Below are 26,419 nucleotides of genomic sequence, written 5' to 3' on the forward strand. Positions count from 1 at the left end.
GAATCTACAGCTGTTGTTTGTCTAAAATGGAAATAGGTGACTTACCTTAAGCCTGAGGTTGGCATAGAATTGGCCACATAAGACCACCATTCTGTGACACTGCTTCCAAACTACTAGAGTTTGTTTACACATGGGTGAATTTAAGTGGCTTTTGACCTCCACAGTGCATTGGTAAATGCAGTGCTTTGGACCTACAAAGAAGGAACCTGTACAGGCAGTGACAGCAGTAACTGTTAGCTGTAATAAATGTCATTTTATTCAAGGGGCATTCCTCTTGGTAAAAGAGTATCTCCATTTCCTTATCTAAAACAGTCAACAATGACCAGGCTATCAGGTATTAATTAATGTTCATGCACTGGGGAGAAAACTAACACTAGTGATGTGGAAACTAAGCTGTCTTAACCTTTCCTTTTGGTAGAGAAGATAATGTAGACACACAACCTCCACACACCCCCAAAATAATGGATTTCTGTCTGTGGCAGCATAATACTTTTTTTTCCTTCACCAATAGTTCTCAAGGTACTTTACAGAGGTAGAGGTCCATATCTCCATGTCAGAGATGAGTAAACTGAGACACGGGGGAGAAATAAACGCAAACATCATGCAACAGGCTATTGCCAGAACTAAATGAAAAATAGCAGTCTCCCAAACATTCAGCTGATGCTTTCACTATTAGGTATGCCTTCTACTCTGAAAGAGCTTTTAGCAATGTATCCCTGGAATGAACTCCGAATATGGCTGGGGATCATATAACCACTACATCTTCATGCTATTTTTTCCTGTAGTATATCTACTTTTTAAGACTTATAGGTGGGAATAACTTTATTCATAGCAGACTCAGTTGTTTGTATAAAAAAAAAAATGTACAATTATGAGTTTCCTTATACCTGACTTGAATTATTGTAACTCTTCTGTTTGAACATGAACTGCTGAAGGAGGAATTAAAGCATGTTGAGTTGTGGCACAGTGGAAGTGTGAGGCGGGGTTGCATCTTTAAGTACCTTTACGTAAGTGGATTGAGTCTACTTTATGGGACAGGACGCAAGTTCTATACACGATTACAAGACCAGTTGCTGGCTATTATTCAAAGAGGTTTTACTTTTAATAGCCTTTTCTCAAATTTGTTAATATTTTGAAGGGGGTTCTTTGTTTTATGTTGGCATGAAGTTAATGTTTTCTTATAAAAGAGTTTTTTCTGTTAAAGCAATTTAAGCTGTTTTATTTCAGTATTCTCTAAGTATCTGAAGTAAAAGTTGCTTATTATTTCCTGTCCTCAAGTGTAAAGATCATAAGAAAAGTTCACCTAAACCTCACCTCTGCAAAGCAAATATTCATTTTTAAATTTTTTTTTATTTTTATTTTTTTTAAGGCTCGATCTGGGATTACCAGTAGATGCTAAATAGCATTTTCAGGGGCTCATTAATGAGTGTTCCAGGGCTGGGATAATTCAGGAATTCCTGAGACTTATGCTTTACATCCTTTCGTTAATCAATTTAACTGTTTTTCTGAAGACTATTGTTTGTGAATGTGATCATCCATATACCATCAAGTGGGACTATAAAGATCTACAGTGGGTCTAACTCTTTAAGACAAAAACCAAACCTGTTTTGGTTTTTATGGATGATAAGGGTCTGAATTCTACCGTATTTTCTCAAAGCACTCTCATGTTCAAAGTGGGTGTGAGGATCTGCTTATAAGAACCTGCATTAAATATGGAACTAGTATGTAGCATCTGGAAAAATGTTACTACATAGAAGATGGAATGGTTGGTGAAGGCTGAAGAAAGGACCTTAGTGCATGAAGGCAATGGGTTGCTGGTGGAAGAGAAGAGAATGCTGAGTCAAAGGAGCTGGCTTCCCTTACAGCTGAATAGGCAGTGGAACAGGACAAAACAGATTCAAGCTCCAATTTTATCCTGTGGGTTGTGTGAAACTCATGATTCTTGCCTTGAATCTGTATGGCTTGAAACACCAATCTGTAATTTGTGTATGACCATGAAACGTAGTTTTGAGAACCGGTTCATCTACAAATCTGTACAGTGGTCTATTTGTGTAAGGATTATCCTGGTCTTGGGAGTCTTGATTAATTTAAAATGGCTCAAAATCAAAAGGTAGACTTTAACATTTCATCTAAAAATTCCCTTAGCTTTGAAAAGGGCAGCCTTACATGCCTTGATTCTGAGTGTCTTGGGAGGCTGGGAGTGGGAGCGGAACTGCAAGACAAAATGTCTTTCTTCTGTAGTGAGAATTTTTGCTCCATGGTAGTAGTACAGTGACAGATTTGCAGATGGCCTGTGTGCAATACACTTTCTGTTGTTCGGAAAATAACTAAATGTATAACTTTAACAACAGAACACAAATAACTGTGTTTTGTCATGTCTCTGCTGCTTTCTGGCCAGCCGAGGTTTCAGCAGTGTTAAGCAGTGAGATGCAGCTGAGTAAGCTGCTAATGATGCTGTGCAGGTAAACAGGAAGTGACAGCGTTCAGCTTGCTCATCAACAAAAAGCCCAGGTTGTCTCTGTCATCTGGTAAATGATCTGCTAAACTGAGATAGCTGGGAATATAATCTGGAGCATGCTTGTGGTTATGGTTATGTCATATCTCTGGAAGGCTAAAGTCCTGCATGTGTCATCTGAACTGAGGTTGTAGGATATAAAAATATGTTTATTCTGTGTATGGTAAAAGCATGTCTCTCTTAATTAATCATGTGCTGTTTGATTTGGTTTTCTATGCTATGCTGTTCACCCACATCTTAACTGTTGGTCTTCTGTCATCCACAGTTGAGCAACCAGTGTTTGAAAAGGAGTTGGCCAGCTCTAGCTGAACTGAGGGGCTCTGGGAAGTACTGGAAGTCTAAATGAACTTGCATCTGAAGACACTCAGAAAAATGTGAGCTGTCTGTAACTGGCTAACTGAGGATTAGGAGTGAAGGATCGCTTTGCTAGACTACTGCAGACTTAAGTCTGGACAAGCACTTGTATAGTTTGGATTTGTTAAACAGCAGTTCCCTGTTTCATCCCTTTTTTTGTTGTAACATCGCTTAGTGATCACTGGTACCTTCTTCACATCAGTAAAAGATCTTCAGTGAGGATATTGCAGCTGACTTGTGTGCTGATCAGAACAAGGCAGGGAATCTCTTCTTGGGTATTAACTTTTTTTTTTGTTTTTAAATTGGTTTTGGTCTCTTGATCCCTTAAATGTTTTGGGCTATGTGTTTTGTGGAACTGTCTTTTAACTTAGATTAAGACCCTCATGTTTCAGAAATGATCAGAAATACCTGAAGTGGCTTTTTGCTATTTCAGAAAAACTTACTCTCTTCCTCCTCCCTTCAAATAAGAAAAAGGCAGCATCTCTTATGCAGTGGCTTTATTTTTAACATAGCCTGACTTTGTGTATAGGTGGAAAAACATACTAATTTCTTAGCATCTATGCATAGTGCATTTTTAAACCAGTGGGCGATCATGGGAAATTAAGAAATGAAAAGCAAGCTTTCAGTTTAAAATTGAACACTGTTGGTGATTGTAGCAAATAATTTCACAAACAGTAGAACTGGTGAGGTCTCAGTGTTTTCAGTTGAGTAATTTTTCAGCTTGCACCAAATAAAGCTTTTCTCATGTGATTGAGTATTTACAAAAGGCTCTCTTATGTCACTTCTGTCAAGTGATGTGAAATCTTGCTTTAGTTTTCCTGTCTGTGGAACAATCAGCCTGTCTTCTGAAAATGTCCTGTAAATGGCATTAAAATTAGGAGATTGTTTCCAGCTGCTAAACTTGTTGAAATCTGCCAGCAAACTTCTGAAGTTCTGTATTTCTTCTTTCTATGGGAAACTAGTTTAAAATCCTGCCTGTAGCATCTGAAGATAACTCTTTTGCAATACACAATTGTCTTTAAAGGTAAGATTATTAGTAATTTCTTAAATGTATCTTTAACAGATATAATAGCTTTAAAAATTGAAGTAATCACAGTTTACCCAAATTGCAAATAAAACAGTATCCAAATCCCCAGTAGACGATCACTGTCACGTCAGACTCGTTTGTGAAGATTCTGGAGGCAACATGGTGCGAAGACATAAATTGTAAGCCAGTCTGAGAGTTGCCAAATCTAACTTACTAAATTCTAATTTCATAGTCAAAATATTGTGGAGTCCTTGAAAAGTATTTTTATCCACAGAAAAGTGTGTATGTGTACTGTCAAGACAGTATCATCACACACTTTTTCTGTACAAGGTGCAGTAACCATAAATAGCCTGATCCACTGTTCTTAAGGGGAAAAAGGCTAAAAAGACAGTCAGATGCATCTGTAGTACTTAATCGTCATCTGGGGCCATAATCCTTGTGGTCCTTAAGATTAAGGTATCAGCAGGAAGCAAAAGCAGTCTGCTTTTAGTGTCACTAGTCTTTTATCTCTCCTTGTGCTTGTTCTTCCTATCTCCATCCCTTCCTATCCAAAACTGCAGAAGTAATTAATTACAAGTTGACACTTGCAAATACTTACTGAGACCTTTAAATTTGGTGAAAGTGTTGATTTTTGTTCATATTTCTTGCTGTTATGCCTGAATTGCACCTAAACCATCATACTAGACACCCAAACTTAAGAGGGTTGGATTACCTACTGTCCAGGGCTAATAAATATTGTAGGATTCTGAACCTAATTAAACTCAAGCTTTCTACCTTTCTGTGAAAGTGCTAGGAAATATTTTTGTCTACTCTGCTACTTATAATATGGAAATTGTTAGGGAGCATACTTGCATGTTGCTTATGTGGCCTAATTAGTTAGGGATCACCTGAATAGTGGCAGGCTTATTCAGTTCATTTAAAAGCACTGTTGGAGGAGATTGCAGTGCGTGCCTTCTGTAGGATTGCGTGGGGGTGAGAAAATTCACCCTGGAAGTGGGTTATCAGCCCTTCATAGCAGGAAGGGAACACACAGTTCCCACATGGCAGGAGACATCCTCAGTGCCAAGAAAATAGCTACATTTTCTCCTGAAATGGGACCACGGTGCAGAAGGGAAATGGAACTGCCAGAAAGAGCGAGCAGAGCTTGGTTGTGTAGGCCACCAAAGGCCTTCCCTTGAGAAGGGGAGGAGGTTCCAGCGCCTGGTCCCTGCAGCAGGTTTTGTTTATGTTTCTATATTAAGAGTGATGAGATAAAATGCGTAGCTGTGTTGAGCACTGCAGAAACGTTTTTGGAAGCTCCGTATATTTATGATGCTGAAGATAAGGTAATTGCAGAACAACAGGAAAGTATTATCATTGTCTAACTCCAATTTTGTTTGCTTTGAATAACATGAATTTATTAAAGTATTGACATTGAAATGTATAATTGCTTAAACATAAGCTTTTTTTTGAGATAAACGAGAATTTCAAGCAATATTTCTGCTTGATTGGCCAGTGCTACATTTTGGGTTTTTTTCTGCAGAATACTTGTAACCTAGAGAAAGAAGTGTCAACCCCTGAGTTCTAACTGCCCAATTTTCTGTGGATTAATATTGCTTTCTTGTAGAGTTAGCTACCCTGCATTCTCACTTCTGCTTCTTGTCTTTCTTATTCATGAGTCTTAATGAGTTTCCGTATCTTCTTCCATGACTCAGATAATGCTAAGCTATTAGAGATTGCCTTGGTACTGAAGCTTCCTGTCCTTGTTGTGGTCAAGATCAGAGTTACACCTTACTAAGCATTTTCCGCAGTGAAGTGGTACTTGGCGTTAGCATGTCTCTATTCCTGAACCCCGCTGTCCGAAGAAGACTGTTTTAATGTCAATGAATAGCAACAGCCCTTTATTCTTGAAGTGGGCTATCTTCCTGGTCTTGTATCAAAGAAGAAATGAGTGACCTAGGAGCACCCAGCATCACCTGGTCAGGCTTCAGCACATTGGCTTAGCCATAATAAGGATTTCCACCACAGTAGGTCTTAAAAAAATGCTTGCCACAGGTACCTTCTCACCAGCTGTAGTATTAATCAGGATAACTTTTCCAGATACCTACTTTAAGGAAAAGATAATAAAAATATTGATTTCTATCGTTACAGGGTTTGGATTGCACACAACTATTCACCGTAGCTTTTTTCCACTGAAATCTTAAAGTAGCTAACTGTGTTCGCTGTGATTTTTAGGCTGAAAGTCTTCAGACCAACTTTGTGAAGAAGCTACAGGCATTGCATCAGCATATTTTTTCCCAAGACATTACTCTTCTTGGAAACAACTGCTACTACTTGTATTCTTACATTACAGGTCAAGGTCTTTTTTTTCCACAGTTTTATTTGTAAGATACTTCCAGGGGTTGGGAAGGATAACTAAGAAAAGCAAGCCTGTCATGTGCAATTAAATTACGTACGTATGCAGGGTTCTGCACCTTTATTGAAAACACAGTTTTAAAATTGAAAAAAGATTGAAAATCACCACTAGTGTGTCTTCAGTAGTACTGTCAACATGTAACACTTAACAAATACTGAACCATTAGAAGAATACATTAAACTTAGTTGCATTTTTACAAGCTCTAAAATGGAAGTGATTAAGCACTGGAATAGGTTTCCCAGAGGTTATTTTCAGCCTTTAAACTTCCCTGGACAGGACCTTGAGCAACTTGAACTCTAGGCTTTTAATTACCCTTGCTATGAGCAGGGGGTTGGACTGTAGGACTTACAGAGGTCACATCCAACCAAAGTCATTTTATGAGTCTTTGATCTTTGCACCACAAGCAGTTGTCAGCTGTATGTGAACACTATGGAAACCATCCCAATGGGTCTTGAAATGCTTTCTGTTCTGTTGTATACCGAAGTGGCTGAACATCCTCTTACAGCCTTAATCTTGCTGCCGCTCTTTGTTGTGACTTTTGGCCCACTATGTTTTAATGTTTGTAGTTTCCTGTAATTTCTTATCTTTTCACAATCCATGTCAACCATAAGCAATCTAGTGTGATGGCTGTTTCTTGTGACGAGATGCGCCACTGTCTGTGTTGGCTTGCTTTACTGTTTTTGAGAAACACTGAGTTACAGCAAGTCACTAACTTGACAGGCTACTGCAGCAAATGTCCACACCAGAAGCTGATCAAAGCATACAGCTCTCTGCTGCCCAGTTGGAAACTATCAGTGGTTGCTGTGATCACATTCTACAAATGTGTGATGACTAGTTGTGGCCACCTTTTGCAGGCAGAAGGTGGTTTGTGAGCCTTTTGTTGGTACCACATATCCTGTAGTATGTGTCCAAGGATCACACCAGCTCTGCCAGTGAGGCAGCCAGTGTACAGCTGACAACACCAGACTTACTGCTTCATACCTCATCAGTTTGAGGGGTGTGACAAGTCCCTGGAATCAATGGCATGTCCTCCAGCTGGACGTTGACTGGAAAAAATCAAGGGAAGGAGGGCTGACTCTCATCTCTGTGGCCCATCAGTTTTTGGTGGGCTACCTTATTTCATAGAATCATAGAATCGTTTAGGTTGGAAAAGACCTTTAAGATCATCCAGTCCAACCATTAACCTACACTACCACATCCACACTAAACCAATCAAGGGTAGACTAGACTAAACCATGTCCCAGAGTGCCACATCTACCCGTTTTTTGAACACCTCCAGGGATGGTGACTCCACCACCTCTCTGGGCAGCCTGTTCCAATGCTTGACAACCCTTTCTGTGAAGAAATTTCTGCTAATTTCCAACCTAAACCTCCCCTGGCGCAGCTTGAGCCCATTTCCTCTCGTCCTATCGCTAACTATATGGGAGAAGAGACCAACACCCACCTCACTACAACCTCCTTTCAGGTAGTTGTAGAGAGCGATAAGGTCTCCCCTCAGCCTCCTCTGTGACCGAAGTGCAGGACCCGGCACTTGGCCTTGTTAAACCTCATACAGTTGGCCTTGGCCCATCGATCTAGCCTGTCCAGGTCCCTCTGCAGGGACATCCTACCCTCCAGCAGATCGACACTCCCCCCCAACTTGGTGTCATCTGCAAACTTACTGAGGGTGTACTCAATCCCCTCATCCAGATCATCGATAAAGATATTAAACAAGGCTGGCCCCAAAACAGAGCCCTGGGGAACACCACTCATGACCGGCTGCCAACTGGACTTAACTCCATTTACCACAACTCTCTGGGCTCGGCCACCCAAACAGTTTTTTACCCAGCGAAGACTACGCTCGTCCAAGCCATGAGCTGCCAGCTTCTCAAGGAGAATATTATGGGAGATGGTGTCAAAAGCTTAGCTAAAGTCCAGGTAAATGACATCCACAGCCTTTCCATCATCTACCGGGCGGGTCACCAGGTCATAAAATGAGATTAGGTTGGTCAAGCAGGACCTGCCTTTCATAAACTTGTGCTGGCTGGTCCTGATCCCCTGGTTGACCTGCACTTGCCTGTTGAGTTCACTCAATATGAAACTCTCCATAATCTTTCCTGGCACCGAGGTCAGGCTGACAGGCCTGTAGTTTCCTGGGTCCTTCTTCCGGCCCTTCTTGTAGATGGGCGTCACATTGGCAAGCCTCCAGTCATCAGGGACCTCCTCTGTTAACCAGGACTGCTGACAGATGATGGAAAGTGGCTTGGTGAGCTCCTCCACCAGCTCCCTCAGTACTCTCAGGTGGATCCCATCTGGCCCCATAGACTTGTGAGCATCCAGGTGGCATAGCAGGTCGTTAACTGCTTCCTCCTGGACTATGAGGGCTCCATTCTGCTCCCCATCCCTATCCTCTAGCTCAGGGGCCTGAGTACCCTGGGGATGACTGGTCTGTCTGTTAAACACAGAGGCAAAGGCAGTGTTAAATACCTCAGCCTTTTCCTTGTCCTTGGTGACAATGTTCCCCCCCACATCCAGCAAGGGATGGAGATCCTCCTTGGCTCTCCTTTTATTGCTGATTTCTTTCACCTATCCGTCTTTTCCAAATATATAAAAAGGACAAGGCCTTTGACAAAACTGTTAAGCAAAGCAGCAGTACCAACTTCAAAATCCTCCTCCTGAAAATACAGTAATAACTTCAGGTGTTAAGTAACAAATCAACTTACTACATGTCTGAAAAATGCACTAATTACGTTGAGTATTTAATGGCAGTCCTGTTCAATTCTGTCTGTAAAACTGGTGGCATGACTTCTTGTAAAGAAATACTTACATATTGTTCTAAAGAACCCATACTCTTAAATTCAACTTTCTCTTCAAGAATGCTGGGAGAAACTGAGCTGGGTGTATTAATTGGCTTCAAAATAGACAAAGTGAATGCTCATTCAGAAAATGCAGTAGAATACTCAAAATATGATATTTGCGTAATATTTATGATATGTTCTCAGATGCTGCAATTCTGCAATTAAAGTTTATTTTTTTTAATTGAATTTGTGTAGGATTCATAATGAATAGCAGTAGATTTAAGTTTATGGTTCATGTATTTCCTCAAGTTTTAAATTTTGCTGGTAAGTTTGTAAGTTTCCAAAGGCTGTGGATGATTAAATATTTTTGCCACCTGTCTTCTAGAAGCTGAATAGCATAAAGCATGGCACCACTGCTCTGCATGATGAAAATGAACAGTGGCTGAAGTAAAAGGAATTGGATTTTATTGTCCTTCTCCCCACAAAAATATACCTTGTATTTTTTCCTGTGTTGTCTTATAATAAAAAAAAGATAGTGGTGTAGCAGTGGAATTTGTAATTTTATGTTCTAGCATGTGAAAGCCTCCTCGCAGTCTGTCAGCACTAGGAATTCGCACAATGCTAATGAGTAAGTTAAAATGTAATTGAACTCTAAGCTTGGTAGGCCTCAAAACAACACCTGCTTCAGATCCAGTGAAATTGTTCTCTACCTTGTAAATTAAGTTCTACTCATAGGGTATCCAAGTGTACATTAAACCTATTATGATTATCCAGAATGAGGACACACTCTTTTTGTGTAATATTATTCTCTCTCTAGTCATGGGGTGGGTGCTGGTTCAAGGCTTTATACACAGTCATCATTGAGTTACGACAGTTACTGGTTTACCCAGATAATCCAGGTGGTGTTTTTGCTGCTAGATACGATAGGAAGCAATGCACAGAGAGCCCTTTCTTGACACAGATCACTGTCTTCTGTGCCTTGAATTTAAGTTGCGTAATTCCTGCCAAGACCGCCTATTTCTGTGGGTAGTCCTGTTGGGGGGAGGTTAGTGGAGCTGGACTTGTTTTGGAGGGTTGAGAAGGCTTCTTACGTGGACAGTGGGATAGTTGCTGTGGTTGAATGTGATGCCTTTGTTACAACTCTAGAATGGCCCACCTGTGCTCCTTTTTGTTGTGTCTACAAGATTATCAGTTTAACAATGAGATGATATTGGAGAAAAATGAGAGAAAAGACTGTTACAGAAGTTTTGAACAAAATCTGGCCAGTTGTGCCCAAAATTAAGTCTTTGCCTCTTGCAACATATGGAGAAAAGTGGCATCTCTTGTATCTGCATCTTAATGTCAGCTAACTGTTTCATTGTGGTAGTATGGCTAATTCAAGGGTCCCTTTTCACTCATCTGATAAGTCCAGTTATAATTAAATCATTCATATTACTCGTTAGGTTATAGGGAGACACGTTTTACTCTATGCTTAGCTGTAGAGCATTTGAGGAGGCAACTGAAAGCTTTCTTTTCATCAATCAGTCGTGCTTTAACTTTTTCTGTAGGCTATCAGGAAGACTAGTAGTCAGTCTGACAACTTCTGAAGAGGTGGTTGCAAAGAGGGACAGAATTATGCATTGACTTATGAAAGTTACATCACAGTTCTTGGTCAAAGGTTATAAAGCTTCACCAAGGAATAGCTGTCAGTCTGGCTATATTACTTTGACTTTATTTTAACACAATTGGAAGGGTTTTTTTGATTAAAAAAAATCCCATGAAACTTAGGTTATTCTTTTGGTTATTTTAAACCAGTTGAAAAGTGTGACATTGGTGATACTGATGTTTAGTAGATAATCTTATAATGCAACAAGACATACCTGCATTCTAGATGTCAACTGTTTTGGCAACTAGTCAGTGTTGATGAAGGCAAAATAATGCTTGTAGAGTGGGTGGGGAAAACCTAATACAGAGCCCATTACTCAGACTAGATGTGATCCCTCCAGAAGGGTCTTGGAACTACAACTCATCTATGAAAACATCTGCTTAATGTTCCATAGTGAAAAAGGAAACAAAACTCTCTGACTTACAAGGAAAGAAATAGAGAACAAATCAAAATATTATTGTGACCGTATATTCAAAAGGCTAGCAAACTGGATTCATACAGCATAAGTCTCATCCCCAGTCAAAGGATGTAGTAGGACTAGGTAAGATCCATGTGAGAGTGACAAGGTTAATTAAAGTGTAGAATGATTTGGTACAAGAATGACTTAAAACTCGTATCACTTCCTAACAGTAGAGAATTTACTGGGCAAAGAAGTGTCACCAATATCTGTAAAACCATGTGCAGCATAGGGAGGCAACCATGAAACCATTAACACCATCTCCTAGTGCAAGCACAAGAAGGGACAGTCAACTGAAATTAGCAGGTGGCAAACTTTTAGATAAAAGTAGGTAACTATTCACACAGTGCATAAATGAACTGTGAAATACAATACTGCCCAGTGTGGTGATGCTCAGAAGTTCACATGGGTCTGAAGAGTGATTAGATAAATTCACAAAGAAAAAATCCAACATGTGCCGTAAAACACGTATGCTGGCTCAGGGGAGCTCTGAGCTCCAACGTGCTGGTTGCTGGGGGTATAGTCCTATAGTGTAATGGTGTGCTCTTGTATTCTTACCTAGTCACCTGGTGCTGTTGAAGAGTAGATCCTGGGCTAGATAGCCTCTGGTCCTGACCCATTACAGATCCTTTAAGCTTTACATCCTTATGACTTGGCTGCTAAATAAATATTCTTCAAAGGCTCCAATTTTCATTCCCTTATAGGACTCTTAAGGTAGGACTAGAAAATATGCTGAGGAACATTACCAGTGACTGAAGCAATCTGGTGTGGCATAATCTTCATCTCTTATTAAAATCTCTCAGTTTGAAAATGGGACGTTTTCACATTGCCAGCTGGGAACGAGCCTAGCTCATGTGAATTCTCAAACCATGCCCAAGAATTCTAGGAGTTTGCTAGTTGGCATAGGCTAGAATCATGCCAGAGACCATTTGAACAATTAAGCAATGTAGACACTTGCGTTCCAGTACCCGGGAGTGTTTCCAGGCACTGTGTAATTTGCAGTTCTAGCCTGAATATTGCATTTCTATCCAATTTGAAGTACTGAACAGAAAGAAATTTAGTTGCACGGTAGGGCTTCTTTTTGTGACCGTAGTTACTGGTCTGCCTCTTACAGGCAAAGTCTCTTTGCTGATTTTTATGAGCAAGAACACAAAGTTCAACTGGGTTCTTAAGCTGTCTAAATCTTGCACAGAAGTGAAAATCTAAAGCGTAGAAGTGATTTGGGATCATTTGAACTTTACTGTGTTACTTCCTGGGAAAACATCAAAGTTGCTGCCTAGAACAAGGAACAAAATTAAGAGATGCTTTGATAGAAGATGAAATGTAGAATTTGTGATTTTTTTTTTTTTTAACCTTAAAAGTAATAGCTACCTTTTCTTTTTAGACGATGTCTTCAGCAGTTGTTCAAATATATGCAGCAGATCGCAATGCCATGTGGTCAAAGAAATGCTGTGGTGTAGCTTGCCTTGTAAAGGACAATCCACAGAGGTCGTATTTTATCAGAATATTTGACATTAAGGTAAGCATTTTTTTTTTTCTTTTTCAGACTCTCTAAGCTTGGTTGTATTCATTCTTCATTTTGAATTGAATGAGTGTAGGTTGTCGTACCTACAAACTCATAGAAATTCTTAAGTAAATTGTTGTGCTTTAAGCAGTGCAATTACAATGTTTATAGGCAAATGCAACCATCTTGGGTATTCTAAATTTAAATCATTTCATAGATGTCAGGTTTTATGGATGAAATATCAGATACAATTTTCTTACAGCTCATAGCTGTCCTCTACAGATCTGATTAGTCAAACTAGTGAAACTTAGTAGTGTGTCACTGATAAGGACAGCTGTCAAAATTCCTAGTGGGTGTCGCTACTTTGGATGATGTTAACAAAATAGATGCTGTCTTCTGTATGGGTGGAAACAATCTTTTTGATTAGTGTGTTGGTGCATGCGAAAACTGCAGGACAAACAGGGTGGGTTTTTTTTCCCTCCACAATACATACATTCATACTGAAGATCTTTGTCCTATTGTAGTATTTCACTCAAGACAGTGGGAACTAAGAGATGAAGTGTCCAAGGTGTGTTTTCATAACAAAAATGGTACTGAGAAGCTTAAGTCCTACTGACTTTGCTGAGACTTGGGAAAGTTTCCCATTATCTCTACAGCCAGGAACAGCTCGTTATCTGTCAGCATTCAGTGCTTGAAGTCTCTCAGATTTGTTCAGGAGTGCCAGTTGGCGCTTGCATTTGACTTTGTGATTTGGTCACTTGACTATTAGACTTAGTGAGAAACCTGTTCCTTGGGTGCTGAACTATAATGCCATTTAAATATATAAAAGTTCTTAAAAAGGTGAGATTTTTGTTCCCTTTAGGCTAACTGTTTTCAAGTCAGGCCTGAGATAACAACAGGAGACTGGAAGTCTCCTTTATTGCTATTGCTGTTATCCCTGTATTCCTATCACTAGTCGCTGTTACTACTCCCAGTATCATTATTGCAGGATTGTAGAACTTGAAGGATGTTTTTTTGAAAACATCCAGGAATTTGAGCAGAACACAGTGACCCGATGGAATAGTCTTCCACAGCTCTTCCACAAGTTCCAGTATATTTTGATTTTGATTGAGCTCATTCATTGGGTTAGTAGCAAGGTAAATGCTTAACACCATGCAGCTTCCAAATCTTACTAGGTTCTATTGTGAAAGAAGTTAAACTCTGCAATTTGTCTGTTTTTTTCAAAATCTTTTTTTTTTTTCTTCTTCTTTTCAGGATGGGAAATTATTGTGGGAGCAGGAGCTGTACAATAACTTTGTATATAATAGTCCTAGAGGATATTTTCATACCTTTGCTGGAGATGTGAGTCTCAACGTCTTTGAATACCTATTTTAAAATGTCTTTTAATTGAACAGTAGCTTCTTCTAATATAACTGAGGTTTTTATTTCATTCTGTAAATTATTTGTAAAAGTACAATGTTACTATAAAAGGATTTTTTTTTTTGCATCTCAACTAGAAAACTTAATCCATAGGACTGAAGCATGAAATCCAGTTCTTTATTTTCAACTCCCTTTCATGAAATTACATTTTGACTTGCAGATGATGATTGTCAAGTATCATATATTCTTAAAGCACAAATTTTCCTCTCCCCCTTTTGATTTCAAGCTACAAGGATTTGCTCAAATTTTTAGCCATGATCTCTAGACTAAACTTGATTAGTAGTAGACAGACATTCCTAAGAGAGACTGTTTCACTAAGACTTGGTTCCAAATTTGCAGTGGTCATTTTTTTTCTGATTATACCTTCAGAAGGTGTAAGAACACATTTAAGAAAGCCTTTGAAACATTCTCTTAGTCATGGGCGGGGGAATATTAATGTTTTTCAGACATGTCAAGTTGGTCTTAATTTTGCTAATGAAGAAGAAGCTAAACTATTCCGCAAAACAGTAACAGATTTACTTGGACGACGGCAGAGAAAATCTGGTAAATATTCAAATTAATCTTAAATTCAGGCTTGTTTATGTTGTTTTGGGGGGAGGCAGGAAGCTACTTTTATGTCTGAAAGCTACTGGAGGCACTGCTGCCATATTTATATTTAGAAGTAATTGTGTTTATTAAAGTGTGCTTCTTTTCTCTGTTGTGCAAAAGTAATATTTTTCTGAAATAACTTAACTTGGTACTCCTTGCTGTAAGTTTCCTTGTAAGCTGAGACTCCAAGGTTGTGGTGTTTGAAAATATAGATCAGGAGGAAGCAAAAATGGTAAGCTGTCAGTGGGAAAACTAGAAATCTTTCTGTAAGCTGTTTTCACATTTGACTAAATCCTCTTTTAGCTCTGGGCTGTTTATAACTGATTTGTTTAAATTCAGCCCAAGTGGGTTGTAACAAAGATTTAACCATCTGGTATGTTCAGTAGTTCATGTGAATGAATTTTTGGCATTGGTCCAGCATTTAGTAGAGTCATATCTTTTATTCAAAACTAGTGATCTTGGTGGAGGCCAAGAACAGAAGACATAATGTGCCTATACTGTCCTTAGCAGCACAGGACAGTCTGAAGCACAGCATGGTTTTTGCCAGCTGCAAGATGCCGTAGGAACATGGTCAGTGTTTTAAAGGGCGCTCAGGCTTCCTACAGATCTTGTCTTGGTCCTTTTCCAGGGAGCCTATAAACAACTTGCCTGTCTGACAGCCATATGTCCATGAAGAATCAGGTGATGTAAAACATAGGCTGGGAACACAAGTTCAGGCTTGCTGTAAGCTGTAGCATGAACTTGTGTTCAAGCTACAGGATGTGTTTTTGTAGTCCATTCTGGAATTGCACTAGCAATGCAGTGTGGAGTAATGTAAAGGGAGGAAGTCCTCATCTTGGAGTGCCATCCTTGCAAGTATTCTTGGGAACCTACATGATCTATATGTATTCACTTGGATTTCATTCAGGTTTGGTGATTCAGGTGCAGAGCATTTGTTCCAGAAGCTTAAATGGCTTCTTTAAGGTTCTCTCTGCTCAGAATTAGAATAAGTTCATAGGGTTTCATGAGAAGTGGGGTCATTGAGAAGTGGCAGTAATAACGTTTCTCATACTTGTTGTGTAAAAGTAATCTTACATCAGCTTGCACCTCCTGTTCCTGAAGTTTCACTCTATTATGTGTCTAAAACACAGTGCTACAGTACCCAGACATGACTTGGGAGGAAATATGTCTGCGTTCTTGGCCGTAGCAAACTGTTTGAAAAAAGTGGTTCAGTCAAACCTCCTGTTCACAGGACAGAGGTTCACCTCTGTCCTTCCACATAGAGTTTCTTTTTCACAGGACCACATAAGTTTTTCTTGTTTATTCTTTGGGCTAATACCTTGGTTTGTGTGTACAAACTCATGTTGTAGGATGAGCTTATTCCATACATTGTCTTTTAACATACAAACAACTCTCCCTCCCCAAACACTTACAACTTGAAGACAACTTTAATTAAAAAAAAGCAAAAGCAAAAAAACTCCCAAGTTTTCTTTCTTAAGAGCTGCAAAACAAGAATTGAAAACAATCATCAGATTCCTTAGTCAAGCCACCAGATGGAGTTCTGTATTTGTCATTGATGTGACTGTATCTAATTGTGCTTCTAAAATAACAGGCTTTGCACTTGTCCAAGTCAAGGCTGATTTGCTGTTGGTGTTTATACATGTATTTATATATATGCTTATTTAAAACATACATTAATTTATACATAGATTTATATATAATCTAAATTACACATAAAAGTTGTGTATTATTTGTATATATATAATTTTGTGTATGTGTATTCTAATGCATCTTCTCAAACACAGAGGTAGTAGTCTGGTAGTTTTGATGCTTTTCTGGTTTAATGCGATTTTTTTACTCCCATGCCTTCCAAAATATGTTTCATTTCATAGCAATGCCACCTGACATGCTTTCAACTGAAAGGAGTACTCTTGTGTGATTGCTTAGCAGCCTGTATACCATTCAGGGCTTGCTAGGAGACTTCCAGGAGTCTTATGGAAAGCTTATGTTGTTGGAAGGTAGCAAGAACAGCAGTTCTGGCTCACAAAACTACGTCTTGGTGCTGAGACTAGTACACAAAATATTGTCTTAACAGCTGCAAGAAGAGGCAACAGTATTTTGCTCTTCCTCACTCAGCCTGAAATGCACTCCAGTATACCGACAACTCCTGAGTAACTGCATCTGGAGTTCCAGAGAGGTGGAAGTTTGGTTCCAAATAGAGAATGTATAAAAGCTTGCAAATGTACAAAATACCTAATAGAGAACAGAATGAGGGAGAAAGGCAGAGAAAGAATTATTGATATGTTGTCTTAATCTTTTTAATATCGGGCTGGTTTTCATCTAGCTAAGTTCTGATTTTTTTTTTTAAGTCAATTAAATTCTTAACCTTAGGTTAGGAAGAAATTACTATAATTATTTAATTTCTCCGGTAGACTTAAATAATCTCTCCATTTACTTCATAAACTGATCCCAAATAGTGCCCCTGGTAAGCAGGGTGAACACAGTGTTTCTCTTCTCAGCTTGTCAGTGTAGTACATTCTCACTTTGGGTATTCTTGCATATAGGTACCATTAGTTTGTGGGGTTTTTTATTATCTTGCCTCAAATGTTAATGTGCATAGACAGGCAAGTGTCCTCTCCGCATGCTGAGCACTCAGCCATGAAAGGGCAGCAGAGCCTTGTAGAACAGAGCCTTGTTCTGAACTGCCTTTCTCAAGTGGGAGGCTGCTTGACTAATTTTTATGGACCACTTGTAGCTCATGGTTGGGAGCTCTGTTAGCTCTCTCTGAAGCTGCCTTTTTCCACCCGAAGCTTTTAGCTCCTGATGCCCTTCCTAATGCACTTCATAAGTTTCAAGCTGGATACTTAATATGGAGAGGTTTTTGGGGGTTTGGGGTTTTTTTTTGTATTTTTTTTTGCTGCATGCAAGACAAGGGCATCTCTGAAGTGCTCAGCTTGCATTGGATTCCAGTCTCAGCAGAGATCATTCTTGTTTCCAGGACTACTTATTGAAGGGAGCTGTGTTTTTTGGATATAGGCAGCTGGTGAAGTTGATCTGTTTTGGATCAGTAGGCATGTCCATTTTCAAAAAAAAGAAATCTGCCAATCTCCAGTCAGGTCATCTGCACTTCAGAACAGGAGTTCATATTTTCTAGTCAGCAGTGGGAACCACAGAAAAACAGATCTAGGATCTTTGGGCCACAAATTAATCTTTTATATACCCATATGGGTACTGCTAAATCCAAAATTCTTAAGAGAATGTGTGTAGGTACATAAATAGTGTGACTGTGTACTGGGGGTTTTGAAGGATGGTTGCAGGGTAGGTAAATGTGGTGGATAGGAATTAATAGTAAGTGAGGGAAATCTCCTTTAAAGGAGAATTTACTATTATACACTGAGAGTACTGAGGTGTGAAATGTTTACAAGTGCATTTTTAAATCATCAAGCCAGATTCTTCATGGTCTGTGAAACTGTTTGCCATTGTGAATAGAATATCAGATTAGTACTAAGGGGATTCTAGTTCTGTTCCATACTATTCGGTTACCTGTTGGATAACACAGGTGAAGTGTCCTGCCCCTCTGTGTCCTATTTTCTTTGCATAAAACCAAAAATAATTATAATATATATTAAGTTCTGTGGAATAACAATACTGTATAAAAGTGCTAATTATATTTCAAATAAAAATAAAGGAACAGTTTCATTCAGTGGAAATTGGAAAGCATAATGCTTCAAAAATCTTGCTTTGATAGGTTGTACCAAAACAGATGCTTTTCGAATATTTTTGAGTCAAAATGTCTGAAGCCAACTTAGTAGCTATTTCATTATGCTCCTACTCAGTTTGCTCACTTGAAATCGGTGGTTATTATCTAAGACTGGGTTTTTATTGTTCTGTAATCTTTGTTTCAACTGCGTAACAAGGAGGCTTTGAGGATATTAATAGATTCTTAAGTTTGAGTTCAAGGTCACTGAAAGCTTCACTAGAAGCTAAAATTTAGAATTATTTTTTCCTGTGATACCTATGAATAAATAGCTCTTTTTCTTTTTCAACAGAAAAAAGACGAGATCCACCAAATGGTAAGCTTTTTGTATGAATCACTGCATTTTATTTTTTCCTACTGCTGTCATTTACTCTTTATGTATAGCCTTGTTTTGGACTTGTTCAGGATAGTCATGTCGTGGCAAAAGCAGTAAACTCTTATTCTGGAGGCTAGTAGATTTGTTTTGTTTCTGTTCTTTGGTATTTGTTTAGTTGTAGCTTGAAAGATTTGTGGCTTAGCTGGCATTTGTAAAGAATGTTTTTGGAGGAGTGTGTTTTGTTGCAAATAGGACAGAGGCCTTTCAGCTGAAACTAAGAAGAAAACTTTGTGCCTTGCATTTGCTGCCTGGTCTTCAGAATATGCATATATAGAATCACTACACAGAAATGAATGCTGAAAGTAAAAGTTAACCTGTTTGTCTAAAGGCAGGCATAATGACAGACTTCATAAAATATCCATAAAATTTCAATTTCAGTGTGTCTGTCTAACTGTGTAAGGTAGCCTTTTGGTCATATGCCATAGTTTTGTCAATACTAAACTTTTTTTTGCATGAAGGATTATTTGAATGTATTTGCCTCTCAGGAACACATCTCGCTGGCATGAAGATACAGGTTGTTCAGGAGATCCTCTCCTTCCATCAATTTAATGAGTCAAGACTGTAAAATTTGATCCAAAAATTTTTTACCATCTATTCTAAAATCAAGTGAAAAATCCACATCAATTAACACCAAGTTTGGAGTCTTTGTAGTTCTGAATTCACACTGAAGTTAAACAGTGATTTCCGCTGTGGTATTTCTGTTGGCGATCCAGATCATAGGTCATATCACTGTATCTGTTAGTTTGCTGTTTGAGCAAGGGTATAGTCAGCTGATCATCTGAGGTCCTCTTACGGTCTGAGGAAGTAGTCTTAAATTTGTACTAACCAAGACATCCAGGCGTCTCGGTAGGTCACCAAAACAGGTAATCCTTAACTAATCCTGAATTATGGGAACCACTGATATCTTTTATATCCAAATAAAGCCTTACCCCATGTGGAATACTCCTCTAAAAAATTACCGTTTCTTTTCCATAAACATTAAATTTGCAGGAAGTTCAGGCAATCATCAGTTTAGACCAGGCATTTTTATTATTGTTTCCTTCAACTGGGACTGGGTTGTTTAGTTTTGAAACAATCATAGTAATACCATCCATGATTGTCTTGCCAGCTTTTCTGAGCTTTCAGAAGGTTTTAACTGTTCTGCCTTTTGAGCGATATTAGCTTCTGCTCAGCTAAACAGTGCATCCATCATAGCAGTATCTGCAGAGCAGATGGGAATGAAAACAGCAGTGGTGACTGTGTAGTGACACCTACCACAAAAATCTTAGCCTTTGTCTCTACTGTGTTACCAACAGTAACACAAACAATTTGTCTAGTTTGCTATCTGTGATTGGAGTAAGATTTAAGAACACTAAACCTGTAAAAACTAAGCCTGCAAAAACTTTTGTGCTTAAAATAGTCTCCATAATTCATCCTCTAAGACCTCAGGCAACAACATTTTTTTGAGAAAAATATTTGCATACTAAACTTGTATTCATCGGTCCTGTGCCTTTATCCTGAATGTTCTGTGGGAGACATAGGTTTATGCCCAGTGTTTCAGGTTTATAATGACTAGTCAAAGCTCTGAGCATCTCTGCTTTCTAGTAAACTGTTTCCCTGCGACATCCACGTACTCTTTCACAACCTGTCCATTTTGCTTTTCTGATTCTGTCAAATTCTATAATGCCTGGCTTCTCTGCTGGCAAAGAGTTAAGTGTGGTCATGCCATCTGTAGTCACAGGTGAGACCCATCATGGTATGGGTTACAGCCTCAGGTGGTTATACTCTATACAGACTCTGCATTTCAGTGATCAGAATTCAGTCTAGAGCAGATATATACTATCAGCATGTAACTGGGGAAAAAAAACCCCACTGTTTTAGGATCATGTAGTTTTTGGTTTACTCTCCATATACAGTGAAATTCTGTTGGAAAAAAAATGGAACACCTGCTTTTTTGTACTGGGTATCAACACATAATTACCTTTAAAACTGGAAAAGAAGAACAGTCACATTTCTATACTCACATGATCCATGCTTGAAATACTGTGGGGAATTTTGTTTTAGTGGGGCTTGTTTGTCTGGATTTTTTGCATATGTTGAAGCTGCATGGAAAAAGCACTCTCTCTTTTCGTATGACGTTTTCAGTGGTACGGATTTAAGATTTTTTGGTTTTGTAGAATTGCAGGATTAAAATCAAATTGGCATTAACAGTTATGTAAAATGTATTAGTCTGTAATTTCCTGGGATTTATGTCCTACTCATTTGTAATAGCTAGGTCTCTTTATGCAAATAAAGAAGAGTTACTGTGGTTGAACTGACCTCTTAGTGAAGTTCTGGATGAAATAAGGGTTTGTCAGAGAATCAGGTTTTGAGGGAATCTTTAAGAACCATGTAGCAGAATTTTGTTTCAGATATTAACTAGAACAGTTTGCATTTATTGTAGGGCTGTCTGTACTCTGGGACAGATGCCTAGAGAGGTTCTGAATAAAATACAAAGAATTTCATAGAATTAAGATTTGAAAATGTTCTGTACTACATTTTCTGGAGCCCCTTCTGAAGATGTCACAGATATTGATTACAGTGGATGTTTAAGGCCGCTGTACTGTCAGGTACTTCCTAATGATGAGCTCTATATGCCTCTCTCATCTTCATTTATTGAGCTGTCTGCACCTGATGGGGAAGGTGCATGTCTTCTGATGGGAAAAATTTTACTGGATATAAATATGGCAGTTCTAGAAGAGTACAATTCTTTCCAAGGTTCTTTTATCCCTCGTGGATTTCTAAGGTCTAAACCTGACGGTAAGAAAAATTTTCATCTTTAAGAGTTTACTGTGATCTCTGGTATGAAAATTATTAGTGTCAAGGAATTAGTTTCAGGCTATCAGTCCTTAATTTTGGCTGAGTTGAATAAAACTTCAGTTTGCAAATGGCTGCTGCTTTGCATGGTAAAAACCATGTACTGTTACTTTAGGATTTTACATCCAAAAATGTGTAATTTCAAAGACTGTTAGGAATGGTGAGAAGAGTATCAAGAACTTCCTAGAAGTGCTAAGGTACATGTTTATTTTTGAACTTCAGTATAGCTTTTGAAACTACAAATATCACTGTAATGGTGAGAAAATATAATAGGTGATTAAAATGAAAATGAACTCCTACAGTATCTTTTGTTTTGGTTTTGAATCTAATAAAATCAAGACTGTAACTTGCAATTAATCCTGAAGACTTACTTAACTCCACTTGTTAAGTTTTGGGTTGATAATATTTGGCAGTTAGTGAATTCATGCTAACTTTAAGTGTAACTTTAACAGTACAAATTGTTTTGCTTGGTTTTATGTGGTCAATTTGGTTTTTGGTATTCTCAGAGGACAGTTGTCTAGACCATAACATGTCTAGATCAAAGCATTTCTGCTTACCAGAAAACACTTTAGAAATTCTTCCTGTAGTTTCAGTGCAGTTTTAAATCTTGTCCTTTAAGAGTCCTACAGGAATGTAGGAGTTGTCATATGGTTTTAGATGAGTTTTGTCTAGTCCAGTGTCATGTTTCTGTTCTGGTTTCTTGTTCTGGCCAGTACTAGGTGCTTCCCACTGAGGTGTTAAACTCCAAATGTCAGCTATGTTATCTGTTGTATTGTCTCCTTCTCCTTTCTGATTTGAACTTTGGACTGTGAAACCTAAGGCTTGTTGGTCTTTTCAGAATGCTTAGGAGAACTTGGAATTATCCATACAGAATGCAGTTATGAAAAAATAATGTCAAAACAAGTTTCAGATTTATCAAAGTCTAACTAGACATTTTTATCATCTGCCCAGTATGACTGGATGCATGAGTCTTATTTTAATTGATTTGTTAACCACTGGGTAGTAACTCACAGTGGAGTGGAGGATGCTTTTCAAACTATTTCTGGCCAAACTGGTCTTAAATTGACTGCTTAGTTTAAGTTTCGGAAGAATGAGATTACTTATCCCTTTTGCAGGTTTCTTTAAAAATATGCATATACATGTGTGTGCATGTGTATATGCAAAATGCATAAACTGCCTCTTAGTATTTGAAGACTACTATCACTTATGTCAAGGGTTATCTTCTGTCAAAACTAAAAAACCTGAGTGGAAAATATGTTGTGGAAATGTATTTATTTGCTAGCGTTATGCAAGTAGTATAATACTAAAATGCTAAAATTGGCAGGAGTATAATTCAGATGCATTTTAAATAATGAGAGTAGTAATTCAGAATTGTTTATAATGAAGAACAAGGTTTGAGAACATAATTCATGATTTGAGTGTTTGATTTGTATTTCTGGTCCTGTTTTCACTGTCACTGCTCTTCAAGCTTTGTTTCTTATCTGGGACTTTAATTTATTTTGCAAACCTGTCAAAGAGTAGATACTGTCATATATTTGAAGACAATACTGTGTCCAGAGAAGCCTTCTGAAGTTCTCGTGATATTCTAGCTGTGTGTGCGATGACAGAAAGCATTCCCACTCGGGGCTTACTAAGCAAAGGTTCCCTCTCCTTTAAGATGAGTTTACTGTGCTGCCAAGGTAATGGCGTGCTGGGCGTAACTGTTCATGGCACTCGCTTCTTTAATCTTGTCTGGGATTGTAGCTGTGCTCTACCTTAATGTGTCTCTTTCCATGTATTCTGTGCACATGAAAGCTCTTCAGTTTAGAATTCCTTTCTTTGCCAAATTTGCAAAAATCAAATTCTAGTTCAGAAAATTTCTCTGCCGTTGCTCTGCTCTAGCAACATGTGTTTGTTTTTTTTTTCCTTCAGCAAATAACTTAGTTTATGTTTCTGACATCCAGAACCCAGCCGGATGTATGTGGCATGTAGAGCTATGGCTACGGTACAAGTATTTTGCCGCTCGGGGCAGGGGGGGAAGTTTGTAGGTTAAATATGGCTTAATTGAAACACTATAGTAAAAATCCTGTACTTTACCTTCGCAGGCCCAAATCTACCAATGGCAACTGTTGATATCAAAAACCCAGAAATTACAACCAACAGATTTTATGCTCCACAAGTCAACAATATTTCATATACCAAAGAAAAGAAGAAAGGAAAAACTAAAAAGAGAAGATTGACAAAGGCAGATATTGGAACACCATCTAATTTCCAGTAAGGACTTTTTTGGGGTTGGGGTTTTGCGGGGGGGGGGCGTGGCGTGTGAGGGTTTTTTGTCTCAATTACACTTGCAAATGCTCAAGATGTAAATGTGTGACTGTTGTGTGTAACCTGAACTACACTGAATGCTAGCTAGAATGTGGAATGCTGCAGGGTTTAAAAGCAAGTTCGTTTATACACAGGCGAGGAGTTTACTGCAACTGTAAACAAAAAGTAACTTGCTATCCTAAAATAGTTTAGAAAACAATTTAGCTGCATAGAAGTGTTTTATTGAAGTGGTCAGCTCAGTGCAGACTCATATTTAGCCTCAATGGTCAACTTTTTAACACTGTTATTCTTACAGCTGTGCCTGCTTATATGTGCTTCGTCATACAAAATACACATGCGGGTCCTGACTTGTCATAACAGCAGAAATGACGTAGCCATATTTTTATCTCTGGCTTTCCGTTTACAGACTTACTTATTCTGGTATATGGGCTAGTACCCATATCTTGTGATGAAAGTACAGTGTGCATGTATACACCTCTTAGGAATGGGTTGGTTTTTTTCTAATACTGTCTCTTATGTATTTTCAATCATTTTAAGCTTCACTTTCATGAAACTTGGGTTGTTGAGTTTACTGAATTAACTATTGTTTTCCTGAACTATAATTTGGTATTTTAATCTTCTGCCTTTTAAAATAAGTGTGCGTTATTTGCTAAAGCAACAGGACTTAAGAGCTTGAGTTATTTACTGGAAAGATAAGTTTCTGTGAAGTATTAGAAAACCAGTGTGAGGTTTACATGCCAAGTCAATGTCTCATCCTTTTCAACCATTATTTTACATCACTTCCACTGACTTGCCTTCCGAGAATAAAACTCCGTAAAAGTAATGCTGGTATTACCAGTTACAGTAATGTTACTGCACCGTGTTTTGAGAGAGTGTTCTGTAGAATGGGATAGCAAAAGGAGAGATGGGCTAAAATGCGTCCCTAACCAGATTTGTGCCTAGATAATTCAGACATCAACCACGTTCTTTCTGATCTGACTATCAGTGAAGTGCTGTATCTATTAATGTCACTTAAACTGAAAAATGCAGAAAAGGAGGAGGAGTGGAAGAAAGAAAATTGAATAGTGATTGGTAGCTGGTCACTGTATCTCTACTGATGCAGACTTCAGCATATGTGGACAAAATTGCAAATAATGATTTGCATTGTGTGTCTCACCTCCGATCAGAATTTCTGGAAGGGTTTGTGCAGCAGCACAGATATAAAATGAATTTGAGACTTTGTTTGTAATGTCTGTCAGGGTCTGACTGTTGCAAAAAACTATGTGCGCTCATAAAATATTAAAGGAGACCTAGAGAAGCTGAGAATAAGATGATAAAATATTTAATGAAGTTCAAACAAAAGATATGTTCCCATATCATTAAATGTAACATTGAGTTGTAAGTGGTGAACCTTTGCAAAAGAAGACTGAAAGTCTATTTTGTTCAGCTTAAGGTCTAGTTAAGTTTCCTGTGGAGTGCAGCTAAGTGTCATCTTACTGCGTAAGATACTTTAATTGCTGATTTTTTACAAACATATGGGAATTGGTGTTTGGTATTGTTAGGCAAATATGCCAGTAGGATAACTTGTATGTAACTTGAGCTGTGATACTGGTGAAGATCAACACTGTCACTGTTTGTTTATGCCAGATCAAAGTTGCAATCAGTAGATGCTATTTTTAAATGCCTTCTGTTAGACAGATGTGGACTTTCAGTGTTCTGAGAAAAAAAAAAAATCAAACTATACTTAGCATTAATGTAACTTATTGCTGTATACATTCTTTTAAATAACATAAGAGTTGCAGTGACCTGGTAACTATGCGTTTTCATTGAAAAGACCTCTGCAAACAATGTGTTACAGTCAGTGTGTGCAAATAACTTAGTTTACTCTGAAGGAGTACATGAGAAATAATGCTAACACTACTCCATATAAACTTTAATATCAATTAAGTACACTAAGCTCTTGAATCGTATGCTCACAACCTCTTAAAAGGGCATCTTGAATTGCACAGATATGCAGAGATATATGGGTAAGATTGTATTTGCTGGTAAACTTGTCAACTTCCATATGCCACTTAATACATTATAATTGGATATGAGACTATGTATTAGGAAATGTGTGTCTAATTTATGTGAAGCAAGCTGTAGCTTAACATCCAGAATTCTGTAATCAATAAATCATCTTATATTTTGGTAGTAAAAGGCATTTAAATATTTAGGGAAATTTAGGGAAAACAGAGGGCTTCCGTTTTCTGCCTTTTCTTGTAGCATAATGCCATTTTTAAACCAGATTTTTTACTTCTTGCCCCTCAAACTAAGTAGTTAACTAATCATAGTTATACCAAGACCAAAACTGATCACTGAGCTTCAGTAATCTCATTAAGAAACCCAAAACATGGAGCGCTTGTAACATGATGGTTCTGTTTTCTATAGCCAACAGCTGTTGCATGAAGTAGCTTGGAAGGGCACAAACTCTTCTGCCTTTTTAGCTGATTATAGCATCACATA

The 26,419-nt window shown here is 38.3% G+C and overlaps 1 protein-coding gene across 1 annotated transcript in view; it reads left to right on the forward strand.

Annotated features, from left to right (window-relative positions):
- WASL (WASP like actin nucleation promoting factor) overlaps positions 1 to 26,419 on the forward strand; it is a 49,469-nt gene that overhangs the window by 15,479 nt on the left and 7,571 nt on the right. The window contains exons 2-6 of the mRNA XM_075725314.1: positions 12,555 to 12,689; positions 13,929 to 14,015; positions 14,540 to 14,636; positions 18,710 to 18,733; positions 23,713 to 23,881. Of these exons, the coding sequence (XP_075581429.1) occupies positions 12,555 to 12,689; positions 13,929 to 14,015; positions 14,540 to 14,636; positions 18,710 to 18,733; positions 23,713 to 23,881 (512 nt within the window). The remainder of the gene's footprint in view (positions 1 to 12,554; positions 12,690 to 13,928; positions 14,016 to 14,539; positions 14,637 to 18,709; positions 18,734 to 23,712; positions 23,882 to 26,419) is intronic.

This window comes from Pelecanus crispus, chromosome 1, assembly GCF_030463565.1.
Source record: "Pelecanus crispus isolate bPelCri1 chromosome 1, bPelCri1.pri, whole genome shotgun sequence".
Lineage (NCBI taxonomy): Eukaryota > Metazoa > Chordata > Aves > Pelecaniformes > Pelecanidae > Pelecanus > Pelecanus crispus.